The sequence below is a fragment of the Rhinichthys klamathensis genome, unplaced genomic scaffold (assembly GCF_029890125.1).
Source record: "Rhinichthys klamathensis goyatoka isolate OS25496 unplaced genomic scaffold, OSU_Roscu_1.1 h1tg000019l_1, whole genome shotgun sequence".
NCBI classification, from domain to species: Eukaryota; Metazoa; Chordata; class Actinopteri; order Cypriniformes; family Leuciscidae; genus Rhinichthys; species Rhinichthys klamathensis.
The window spans coordinates 5,499,237-5,512,458 of NW_026606570.1; the positions used below are offsets into that span (position 1 = coordinate 5,499,237).

General features: G+C 38.1%; 1 protein-coding gene across 1 annotated transcript in view; it reads right to left on the minus strand.

Moving 5' to 3' along the window:
- Nucleotides 1-366: 366 nt before the first annotated feature.
- col27a1b (collagen, type XXVII, alpha 1b) overlaps nucleotides 367-13,222 on the minus strand; it is a 115,004-nt gene continuing 102,148 nt past the window's right edge. Inside the window, exons 50-61 of the mRNA XM_056236916.1 lie at nucleotides 11,561-11,614; nucleotides 10,382-10,444; nucleotides 10,235-10,288; nucleotides 10,102-10,137; nucleotides 8,978-8,995; nucleotides 8,838-8,873; nucleotides 8,096-8,122; nucleotides 6,968-7,030; nucleotides 4,520-4,688; nucleotides 4,235-4,344; nucleotides 3,823-4,041; nucleotides 367-2,116 (exon numbers count right to left, since the gene is read on the minus strand). Of these exons, the coding sequence (XP_056092891.1) occupies nucleotides 1,970-2,116; nucleotides 3,823-4,041; nucleotides 4,235-4,344; nucleotides 4,520-4,688; nucleotides 6,968-7,030; nucleotides 8,096-8,122; nucleotides 8,838-8,873; nucleotides 8,978-8,995; nucleotides 10,102-10,137; nucleotides 10,235-10,288; nucleotides 10,382-10,444; nucleotides 11,561-11,614 (996 nt within the window). The 3' untranslated portion in view covers nucleotides 367-1,969. The remainder of the gene's footprint in view (nucleotides 2,117-3,822; nucleotides 4,042-4,234; nucleotides 4,345-4,519; nucleotides 4,689-6,967; nucleotides 7,031-8,095; nucleotides 8,123-8,837; nucleotides 8,874-8,977; nucleotides 8,996-10,101; nucleotides 10,138-10,234; nucleotides 10,289-10,381; nucleotides 10,445-11,560; nucleotides 11,615-13,222) is intronic.

Consider the following 13,222-nt stretch of genomic DNA (forward strand, 5'->3'; position numbering starts at 1 on the left):
GTGAATGATCGAAGGCATGTGAAGGATACACTTGATGCATCCTTCAAAATAAGCCGAAAGAAGGAAGCAAAGCGAAGGCCGCCTTCCAAGCATCCTTCAAATTGAGACGTCCTTTGATGGAGCTTGATGACTTGGCAGCAAACACCACCAACGACAGTTCATTGGGCAATAGATGTGTCCATTGCCCAATGAATCTACTGTAGTGTAAATACGTTTAATTTTTTTATTGGTTCACGGTCAATCTGAACTGTCATCATATGGTCAAGAGTGTCGTAAAGATTCTTCAAGCTATTTTTGTGTTTCATTGATAAAACAAAAGCATACGGGTTTGGAACAAAACGAGGGTGGGTATGAACATTGTCAGCATGTTTTCATCATTCTTTATTTATTCAAATGGCCAAAACAACTTCAGATAGACAAATATAGATAGACTGCTGTCCTCCATACTCATATTTCTGTGGTATCAATGTGATTTAATTTACACAAAACTGAAATCTTTGTTCTTTGGTTTTTTGAAGGTAATGTAAAAATATTCATTATAAGAATATCCACCTCTTTCTTTGCTCTGAAATCACAACATGCATTACAATGAGACCTCAAATTTACACATACAAAGAACAGATATTTAACAACCTCTTGTGGCAAGATAAGATGGCTCCTGACAGTTTTGATCAAAACAAATATTTCACAAGAATTTCATACCTAACTCTTTTTGGTCACAGATATTGAAATAATTAGCTCACCATGATGTCAAAGCTGTTGCTCATGACAAACGTAATATAGTGGAATATTCTAGTGCTCTCATTTTGATCAGCAACAGCAATATTACAACTCAGGTTTGTAATTTGAGCACACACCTCAACAAAGACACAAAAATCAGTAATTTTGACGCAGCTGAGCATATTTTCCATGTCAAACAATTACTTCTGCAGTCAGATAGGGCGTATTCAATTGCATAAATGTACTTAATGATGGAATGGCCTACAGCTAAGTGATAAAGCATAATGCTTTATGACAACACCATGTCTGCTATAATAAAATAGTTATTGTGCCTTTAAAGTTCAAATATTTGTACAAATAAGGCATAATAGAGGATAAAAAGTATTTTTGGGTGGAAAAAAGAGATCATTTTAACTTTCGTTTCAATTTTTGTTTACAAAAATATTCCCTTTTAAGGTATGAAAGGCACTTCAGTTAAAAACAGAAATCTAACCACAGGAGTTAAATGCATGTGAATCCATTTCTTTAAAACGTACGTTCCCAAAACACCAAAAAATTAGAGATGGGAGGTAGATGTTTACATGTTACTTTTCAAGTCTGGATTCACCTTGACTCATATTCTGGCTATGAATGAATGCATAAGTGTGTTGGTATCTGAGGCTTTTATAACAGACGCGCAGATATACACAAGTACGCACGACAATAAACCTGAATTGAATGATATGAGTGACAGTAAACCTCACTTCCTTAGAACAGCCAAACAGAAGATTCATCTTTTAAAAACAATCTGTTCATTCATATTGCACTTTACAGAAAGTATACATACACACATACATGTACATGTATAAATACACATGATCATGTATAACTATAGAATACAAAATAAGTACTTCATTACAAATAAATGTTAAGCTCATTATAGCTTCTCCAAAATGGATCATGTGCGAAAAACACAACTGTGAATAAATTAAGACTTCTAACAGCGTTTAATAAGCACCTCTACCACCTCCAACATATCCAGGCCTTGTTTTGCTCTGAAAAGACAGCATCTCTCATCTCGAGCTGCTCGCATAAGAAGTCTTGTTTCCTCCAAAGCTGCTCTCGATTCCTCTTTCCTCATGTTTAAAGGCTGAGGTCCATGCTTGAGAGGAAAGGTACAAAACTCAGGCCAGTTTTGTTGGCCTCTAGGCTAACAGAAACTCTGTAATCCTGTTGATCAGGGTTTTTTTGGCTTCCATTGTAGCTTTCTTTATAAAAAGCATACAGGGCCCACCTCCAGGTGGTAATGTGAGCCAGGTTTAGAGCTGGGCAAATTGTAGACCTCCACAATGGGCAGTAAGTTTGGGTCCTGTGTCCGGAAAATGAACTGTGTCTGATGCCATCGTCCATCTGTGATCTGAGAGGATAAAACGTGGAAGGATCAGTTGTAATAATAAGTTATCCTAATAATGACATGTGTAAAATAGTAGTATTTACATTGCCAAAAAGGCTGAACCCCTTAAGACGTAAAATATTTACTCGAAGTACCCCCTGAGATTTGAAGTTAATATTTAAATTATATAACAATAGAAGCTCGCTTTGGACTTACAAGGAAGTTTTCAGTTCTGAAACTTACAGGATATTCTTATAATGATGACCTCTTGTATGTCAAAAGCTCAAGGAGAACACCCATTCAACAACATTGCTTTATTTTTACTTTAAAGTGGACTTAAAGGAACACTCCGACTTTTTGGGACTTTAGCCTATTCACCTTATCCCCCAGAGTTAGATAAGTCCATACATACCTTTTTCATCTCCGTGCGTGCTATAAGTCTGTTTGACGCACCTACCGCTAGCCTAGCTTAGCACAAAGACTGGATGTAAATGGTTGCAGCTAGCATACTAATCCAAATAAGTGACAAAATAACGCAAACATTTTCCTATTTACATGTTGTGATTTGTATAGTCACAGAGTGTACAAAAAACAAAGTCACATGAGACACAGACATATTTTAACCGTATAAATACTGGGAACTATATTCTCTGAAGGCGAAGCACTGCTACTCGGGCGGAGTGATAACCGCAGCACCTGAGACGCGCTCTCTGCTCCTCACCACGGCGCGTCTCAGGTGCTGCGGTTATCACTCCGCCCGAGTAGCAGTGCTTCGCCTTCAGAGAATATAGTTCCCAGTATTTATACGGTTAAAATATGTCTGTCTCATGTGACTTTGTTTTTGTACACTCTGTGACTATACAAATCACAACATGTAAATAGGAAAATGTTTGCGTTATTTTGTCACTTATTTGGATTAGTATGCTAGCTGCAACCATTTACATCCAGTCTTTGTGCTAAGCTAGGCTAGCGGTGGGTGCGTCAAACAGACTTATAGCACGCACGGAGATGAAAAAGGTATGTATGGACTTATCTAACTCTGGGGGATAAGGTGAATAGGCTAAAGTCCCAAAAAGTCGGAGTGTTCCTTTAAATCTCTTTTTAGTGTCTCAGTCCACATTAAATGTAAACTGTTTTAAGAACATTATCAAATTGAATGATACTAATAATAGTTATTGTTTTAACTTTGCAAAAAATGAAGACAGAAATATATTACTGTTGTAAATTACAGTTAAAAATAAATATGAGAATAATTAGAATCATTTTATATTACATTGCAAGTTACAATACAAATACTATTACAAAACAATCAAACCGTAGAGCTTTTAACATTTCAAATTCTCCAGTTTTTATGTTGGCGGAATACTGATGAAATGCTATAAACGTTCGAAATTTACGCAATGTTGGAATTTATGCGAATGTGTAAATAAAGTAAACAATGGCACATGTCTCTTTCCCAAATGCACGTTAAAATCGCAGCGCATGCAGAGATAGAGTTTGTGCATTTACTATGAACTGAGGCGCTCTGAGACACCGGATCATAAAACAGTGCCACACTGTGAAACACGCAATGCATCAGACTATATCGATGTTTAATCAACAAAGCTATATCGCGATTATTGCACAGTCCCATTTATATACTTTAATTTGAGCTTTTCATCAGCACACAAACTCCCTGCAGTTTCCTCACAAACCCTTGTTTGGAAAAACCTGTATTACTTTATGCATACCCAGCACTCATCCTTTATCAGATCAGGCTCGATGAATCCGCCAGGCTCGATTATCTGTCCGTTCCAGGCTTTAAAGTACACTGCACTAGAGGAAGGAGTATTGGAATCCCCCGCTGCCCAAACAGAGACGTTCAGGCAGTGGATGGTGATGATCTGCACAGACTCTGAGCTCAGGAGGTGAACGAAGTTCATCTGGATCAGACTCACTCCAGTCTCCAACTTTAGAAAACAAATAACAATATAATCGATAAATTAGAACAATGGAACAACATGAGGGGGAAGAAATGCTGACAGATTTTAAACTATTCTGTAGAGAAATGGACACAAAAGCAGAGCTTCCTGAAATATGGCTGTTTAAATTCAGCGTAATCCTGCTCATAATGTTCTACGGTTGGTTGCCGGCTTTAAAGACCTTGGACACAGCGACTGGCTTGAGGCAGGTTTGACCTCCATTGGTGAAGTTACATGTCACTTCAATATTGTCAGAGGAGCAGCCCAGGTTGGGATCTATCCAATAAGTGCCTTTAGTAAAGAAAAGATAAAAATAAAATGAATGAGTCCATTCCTATCATTCATGACAAACTACAACTGCAATTGGCTATTAGCTATCTTTATTATTTTACATATTTGGTTGTATTAATGTAGCTATAGCGATAGCGAACGCCAATGAAATTTACAATGAATATAATGTACTCACCATCATTCAACTTCTGCTCGCATTCAAACAGATCTCTGCACATTCTGGCTGGATTCTCCTGGGTGCCCAGCGGGTTCTTGATGCTGTGGATCAGGGTGCTGAGGTAGTGGAGAGTCTTAAAGATCTCGGTCCCCTGGTCCAGCATTGGAAGGTCAGGATCCTGATACATCTGTGGAATAGAATGAAACAAAGTCAAAATGGTCTGATGTTTGCACTGCAGATTATCTGTGACTAGGGGCTTTCACACTGGGCATCTATGCTGAGGTCTGAATCCGAGTATGATTGTTCCTGGTGTCCGTCCGGCAGCGATGGTCTGGTTTCACACTCATTTGATTCAATCGTTACCTGGCGCATTTGTGTTCATCTTTCGTCATCACTAACGTGAATGGCGCATGATAGAAAACAGAACGCGTGTCAATATGTATTATTTTTAATCTGTGCTATTATGAGCAGCAGAGTGAACGACACTTGTGTCTACTATATGTGCGTCACATGCTGCGGGACCCTTTTGGACTGTTTTGAGGAGACAGCGGATTGTGAGCTAAGCATTCATTTGCTGCTCAGATTTCACTCATTCTGCACGATTACACTGCACGCTCACTCTCGCTCGTATTCAATGTAAATCATCGCCACTGTCATCCCCACATTGTATTTTGTTGAACTAATGATGTTGTCATTATAACGCATGAGCAGGTTAATTTTACTTCATTAAAAAGTTGTGAGTATGTGAGACTATAGTTTGAATTACTCCCTTTTCTTTGCACGCTACATTGACTTAACAGAACAGAATATCTATTTCGGCATTATCCTGAACATTGTATAAGCATTCATTTCATGTGTTATTGAATGGAAGCCAGGGTCTTGGGAGCTCACATAAACATCACATCTGTCACGCTTTGGTTTTGGTTCACGGTCATGTTTTCATATCTTTTATTTAGTGGTTTTCATAGGCTGTGTCCGAAATCTCCCACTACTCACTATAGAGTGGACTATATAGTGAGCTCGCCATTTTGTAGTGCTGTCCGAATGTATAGTGATGATTATTATACCCTATATAGTCCACTCAATGTATCCCAGAATGCATTTTGAAAAGTAGTGTACAACCGATGGTCACTAACCCAAGCCCTACATACCATCATGCATTGCGCTGATCGTAAAAGACCTATCAGCATCATCTTCATCTTTAACTTACAATTTGACGACGTCTCGCTAGCGTAGCAAGAACAGCACGTTGTTTTCTGTGTCTAGAAATCCTGTTTCTTTTGCTAATCCGCAAAATCTTCTGAATCACGAGAACAAACAAACAGAAAAGATAAATTGAGTGGCATCTTCACAGAGTCTAAAAGCTGTTTTATTAAGAGTATTATGAGCAAGATATTTGATAACGTAGATCTGTTTTTTTTTTCCCTAATGTCGACAGGCAAGAGAAAACGGTATGACGCGAAAATGAAAATATATGAAATATTAATTTTATTTATGTTTATAAGTTATAATCATGTGTGGAGTAACGCATTATAACAGAAACGGCCAGAAATGACTTTTAATTTTACAATTTTGGAGAAATAAGCTCAATATAATGTAATGTATTTATATAAAAAAAAAAATCTATTTAGCCCAGAGCTGGCTCGGCAACAGCTGACAGATGATGGCGCGTTTAATCAACGGCGCCGAGAGACGATCGAGTAGTGTCCGAAAGTGGTGTTTCTATTATGCTTGTGAGCTCACTATATAGTGCTCTACTCCCTACCCCCTACATAGGGGTAAGGGAGTAGTGGTTTGAGTGGAGATTTCGGACACAGCCATCGTCACTGTTCCTGTTTGTCATGTGATTCCCTTATCCCGTCATGTGATCATGTCATGTGCTTTCCTAGTCTCATGTGTATGTTCCTATTGGTTCATTGACTGATTGTTCACAGGTGTTTCTTGTTAGTCAGTAGTATTTGTGTGAATATAGCCCTCATGTTCCCATTGTCTCTTGTCTAGTTTTGTTGGTTCTAACACGCTTTTGTTGAGTCTAGTCAGTTAGTCTTTTTTTTGTTTTGTTTATCTGTGTTTTGTTTAATAAACTGCACTTGGGTTCTCACTGCAACTCTCCTCCGTAGACAATACTTTACAAAATCCTTTTGATTTTCCTGGCAAAAATGTCCAAAGTCTTTCACATAAAAATCAGTCTACAGGCCATAGACAAACTAGGAAGTCAGAGAAGGAGGTTTTTAAATTTTGCTACAAGCTGTTCACACATTGGCAAAAAAAAAGCGATTAATACATGAAACTTCTTACCTATAGCCCCTTTAACAGTAGTAATTACCTGATTAGGCTAAGTGAGGATGCCAACCGAGTTCACTGCTCTGCGGTCAAGTTTATTTGCTAATGTCAATGATATCGCAAACTAAAACTTGGCTCTGACACAGAAGCTTTTGAACATTTTGAACACTATTTGGCACCTACCTCAGACCTTAACGCAAAGCGGGAATCAAAAACATGTGAAGGAGCACCAAGAGCCTCATTTTCCTAAGAGAAAACAAAGTAGAGTACGACTATGAAGGAAGGTAAACGGTACAATGATTTAAGAGAAAAAGATTCTTTCCTATATTCAAACACAATATGTGGTGTATCGGCTATCATGTAAGTGTGAGTGGTTTTTTATTTTTAGGAGAACAAAGCAGCATTTGAATGAAGGATAGGTACTATCCTATGTGAGACATTTTCAGGTAGCTCATAACAGCAATATTCTTATAATGGAAGCAATAGAAACAGGAAAAAATAAATGTGGTTGGGGTTGACTTCAGTCCCTTTCTTTGAAATTGTTTATTTACTTTTCTTTGGTAATGAAAAAGCATATTTTTTTTGTGTACATGTTTTTCTATCCGTTATGTAATAACTACTGCACCCACCCCCATGCTTTGGGTGAGAACCTTTTTCTTGAGAAGGAGGGCCTGTCCCAATACCTACACTTGCGGTCTTTGGACTTGATTACTTGTCTATTTACATTATGTATTTTCCTGTATTTGGCCCAAGTATTCTAGAATCTAGAGGGTGTATAACTATTGATTAGTCAATGGGACACATTTACATCATAGTGTTGTATAAATGCATTTTTACAGAGCTTTATTTACACACTTTTGTTTTAAATACTTTGAATTTTAAAATAAACTTTTAAATGTCCGTTCAGTAGTCTCTAAGTAACAGATGACAATTGAATTGCTTCTAATTAAGTGATAAAGGGAGTTGCAAATAAAAGTAGCAAAATATCTCTGTACCAATAAAATGTGCAACACATTTTCCTAATAAATTATATGTCATTTCTAATTAATTTAACTTACACTGGAAAGTTTTTTGCAAATTTTCGTGATTTCGGGGCACACAAGTTTCTGAACGTGATGAATGATGGGATATGCTTAGCCTCAAATGCTGCTCAGAAGTAGTATTAGAGATAATGTGGATTCAGTGTGCATTAAGGGCACTAAGCTTTGGCATTTATTAGACAGTCTTCTGCTCTTACCTCCTGTCGCATGCACATACTCTCAAGTGGCCAAGACTGACAAAGATACCTTAATATATTCTAGGCATACTTACATGAGCAAAAGATACACCAGGAAGCCCCTATAAACCAATGAGAGATAAAGAAACAGAAAGCACTGATTACTTAGCCTAGAAATCTAGACGCACCCTAGCGGCAGCGAAAATTATTTCGCAGCCAGTGTGGTCTAGCAACTCTCCATAGGCTTTTGAGCTGTAAAAACCAAAAACTGGTCAGGCCAATCACATCGTGTATAGAGTCGGCGGGCGGGCTTAACACAATGACGTGCTGTTCATTGCACGAAACATGTGCTGTTCATGACGTTCCTTCCACGTGATTTCCATAGGTGATTTTCCTGCTACTTGAAAACAATGAAGATGCAGCGGTCTTTCGAATCGGCTTTGGCCGCGACTCTGGAGGACTTGGAGTTAAGAGAACGTCACTTAAGTCATTCTTAAAAAAGGAAGATGTGTTCGGAGTTTTGCCGACCTGATACGGCAAAAGTTTAATACATCAATTAGCTCCGCTGGTGGAAAAACGCATGGGACTCACTCATCCACAACCGTTCGTTGCTCTGGTTGGTTGTAGCGCTATCCTATTGCGTGCAGAGGGATTTTGAAAGGTAACCGTTTATCCCGCCCCTCGGATTGAGGTATGTCAATGGAGAGTTCCCAGACCTAACATCTTGATGTAGGTCTGGCATGCCAGGCTACTGATTACTATGAGCTTCAGCTAAATGCAATTCGAGCATGACAAATACTATTCATTTGTTTGTTAAAATGCATTAAGACTACTTACTGGAGGTCCAGGTGGTCCGCGAGGACCTGGATGTCCCTAAAGGTTGGCGAAAAGAAAAATTTTTTGTTGGTTAAATAGTACTACTTAATGTATCTGAATATACATGGGTAGTTACATTGAAGGACATTGGGGAAACATACCCTGGGTCCCTGAACACCCTATTTAAAATAAAAGGAGAAACACAAAATGTTATTTTCAGTGGCGAACCCTTTTCAAACATGTATTCACTTGACTATTCACTATTCAAATTGACTAGAAATGGTTCTTCCTGCTAATTTGAATGTAGCTTAAAAGTGTCATAGGCTAAGTCTCATTCCAGTGAAGTGAATGTTTGAGTGCACTTGGAACAATTTTGAGTTGACAATGCAACAGCCTTAGAAATGGTTTAATCCCTGGGAAGTGCACTTGAGGAGATTGAGACACACCCCTAAGACCCCAATATACTTCAAGCGAAATCGAAGAACGAACTAGTGTGATATCATTTCAAACAAAATTAGGCCACAACTAAGCATTTCAGGAGTTCTAAACACCTTGCCTAAGTGATCTTTCCAGAAACGTTACACTGGTAAACACCTTTGAACTACGTAATTACGTTGTGATTACATAATAGGTAGCTGTGCTCTGGGGCTTCACCTTCTTTTAAGTGGAAATCTTTCCTGTCTTATTTCTTCTGTAATGTCAGTTGAGGTCAGGCGCAAGAAAAATAAACTAAAAATAAACTAAAAAACACACTGGAGCACTGCTTAACAGTAGAAATTGAAGCTGTAATTCTAATTGAAAGTGACACTGTTATTAATGCTGTAAAGCTGATTGCTTTGCTATGAAGTGCTATAAATAAACATGACTACTCAAATGGACTGCCAAATTGCAGAGCTCATGCAAACATATCCACATCCCTATGCTTAGATGCTTTCTTAACTGCTGTTTTCTCACTGCTGTCATTTGTGTTGTATGTTTATTTTGTTATTTAGAGCAAAGCGCCCAGCACATATTTATATATTAATCTACACAGCAGCGTGAGCGGCATTTGAAAGTTAGCTAACATTCTACCGCTGCAAGAACATTTCAACTTCTTTTTACCCCTTAGCAAAGAATGAAAAAGAACTTTGCTGCGAGTAAATCGGGGCCCTTAGACTCCCATCTCAGTAATGTCACTGAACGCATATGATAAGGCAGGAAGTGAGCTTATGCAAATGCCAGTCTAAAACAGGATTATATAGGAACCATACGTATTAGAAGTTCAGCATTTCAAAAAGATTCTTACCATTTCCCCTCTATTTCCTTTATCTCCTTGTGGTCCCTAATACAAAGAGAGGAAGAGAAGGATCTTTTTAGATTATGCACCCAATTAGAAGCCACCTGTGAAACATCTTGAGTGATTCAGGGTTCATACATACTGGGTTACCACTAGGCCCAATGATACCAACGGGTCCAATGGCTCCTTGCATCCCCTTAAAAGAAGAAACACCTACAGTAGTTGCTGATCAAGAACTCTTCATCCAACTCATTGGTGTTTTCACAACAGTTCTCACAGTGGTACTTACCATTAAACCCAGAGGACCCTTTGGGCCCTGGATACCCACAGAGCCAAGGTCTCCGGGTGGCCCCTGTAAATGACAGAAACACTTTAGAGGTCAAAACTGTTCGGCCTTAAACTAAAACAAATGTCAGCACAAAGCTTTTGGTTATACTGCATGAATAGATCTCTCTAAGCTGCTTAAAGAAGCTATTTTTCATCTTACGCAACAGTGCTTCTACAGCTGTAATGAAATGCTACAGTAGATTGCATTGTTTGCTTGACGGCTTAGCATTTAAATGAGAAGTAAACAATTACTGATTGCCTGATTAATTGGATTCTGACGAATCAGATAAATGTGCTCTTCCTTTTCTTTTTAGACTGTTCATTAATCACAAGACTAGTCACTGGTTTTATGTAAGCATCATTAAACATTATTAAGCACCTAGCTTTACTTTATGAAATAGATTTGAACTGTGGTGAAATCTACCCTTTTTTAGCCTCTGGTAAAACAGGAAATCATTTCAGATACTCAGAATAAAGAGGACATTTCCATGTGAAAAAGGGTATTCAAGGAAGGGACTTGATTGGAATTCTTGTGGTCTCTATATGGCAGGTGGTTAGGTAACATCAGTTAAAGGTTCTCAGTTCTCGCGCATGCGTCGTGGCGCTCTCGTGAACTCACATCAGAGGAAAAAAACAAGAAAGAAAATGAATAGTTGAATAAAAAGTCGTTATTTTTATTTGTTTTTTTGCACACAAAAAGTATTCTCGTCGCTTGATAATCTTAAGGTTGAGCCACTGTAGTCACTTGGTGGACTATTTTAACAATGACTTTACTAACTTTTCTGGGCTGGCAGATGCAATTACCTAGCAGCAGCATATGAAGGAGTCAGGCAGCTCTCAGACTTCATTAAAAATTTCTTAATTTGTGTTCTGAAGATGAACGAAAGTCTTACGGGGTTGGAACAAGATGAGGGTGAGTAATTACTGACAACATTTTCATTTTTGGGTGAACTAACCCTTTAAAAAGGATGTGGAGGAAATTATTACATTTGGATGAAAGATTACGAAGACAAGCTTTTTTTTATTTGTAACATGCACAGATCATTCACAAAAAGCCCAGCAACACATATTAAAGTAAACACGACAATTCTTATGAAATTTTTAATTTATGTGATAACAGTAGTACAATAAGTGTGTTTACCTGTGGTCCAAACATTCCAAGAACTCCAGGAAATCCCTGTTCACCAGTATCACCCTAAAGAGAAAATCAAACAGAACAGTGTCAACAACAGTTTGTGACAATAAGTGTTAAAGAAATGTCACTGTCATTCATTCATTAACTGATAAATAGACTGAAAACATGTATATACACTCACTTAAAGGATTATTAGGAACACCATACTAATACTCGTGTTTGACCCCCTTTCGCCTTCAGAACTGCCTTAATTCTACGTGGCATTGATTCAACAAGGTCCTGAAAGCATTCTTTAGAAATGTTGGCCCATATTGATAGGATAGCATCTTGCAGTTGATGGAGATTTGTGGGATGCACATCCAGGGCTTGAAGCTCCCGTTCCACCACATCCCAAAGATGCTCTATTGGGCTGAGATCTGGTGACTGTGGGGGCCATTTTAGTACAGTGAACTCATTGCCATGTTCAAGAAAGCTTTGTGACATGGTGCATTATCCTGCTGGAAGTAGCCATCAGAGGATGGGTTCATGGTGGCCATAAAGGGATGGACATGGTCAGAAACAATGCTCAGGTAGGCCGTGGCACTAAGGGGCCTAAAGTGTGCCAAAAAAACACCCCCCAACACCGGCCCTGACCAATTTGCTGCCCTAGGCAAGATTTTACCTGGTGCCCCATGCATTACAGCCCATTTCACCCCATCATTGTGTTGGTGATTATTTAGTCATATATATATATATATATATATATATATATATATAGCAAGAGCATTACATCTAGCATTCAAGTCAAGTCCCCTTTATTTTTATATAGCGCTTTTTAGCCTACAATACAGATTATTTCAAGGCAGCTTTACAGTGATAACAGGAAAATAATGCAACAAAGTTTGCTTCTCCTGTACACCAGATCTAGAAGAAAATAGTGTCATAATCAAGCTTAAGTATGTTCAGTGATGGTTTATTTTGTTGTAAAAAAAAATATTAATTTATCTAATTTATATATAGCCGCTCTGGATAAAACAGTGATGTCATCGTCCAAATGTCATTCATGCACAAACTCATTCAGCACTAGCAAAAGTGTTTGTTTGGGAGTTGATGGCAGCAATCTTCCACTAAATTATGGCACGGTTCGTGTTTTCAACATGAATGAAACTGCGAAATGTCTGCTTTAATGTGAATTTTATATAAAACATAATAAACCTGTAGCCTATAGCCTAAATATCGTTAATAATTTTGGCAAATAAATTTTAAAAAATGCCATATATCCCCCTTAAAACTGCACAACTGTATAGTAAAATATTAAATAATCAAAGTGATAGTAAATGAGTCTAAATAAGACTGAAATGATTGTTACAAATCCCATTGTCTGGGGGCTCTGAAGAACTCAGAACTACTGTTAGCATAAGTTATAAGGTAAAAATAACTGCCATTAAATTATAGTATCTTACTACTATGCAATTAGATAAACTGTTCATTCATTACATCACTTTACCTCTGTCTTTATCCCCTTGTTGTGTCCTCTTCTTTTTGGCACTGTATCTATCGCAGGCTATAATGCTAATTTAAATGTGTCATGAAAATTCGGCCATCCGTCACAATGAGGAAACTTTCACCGTGTCTAGACCTGGCGCGAGCTATCAGGCCCGTTTCTAGTGCTTGAGTGTGTTAAGCCCC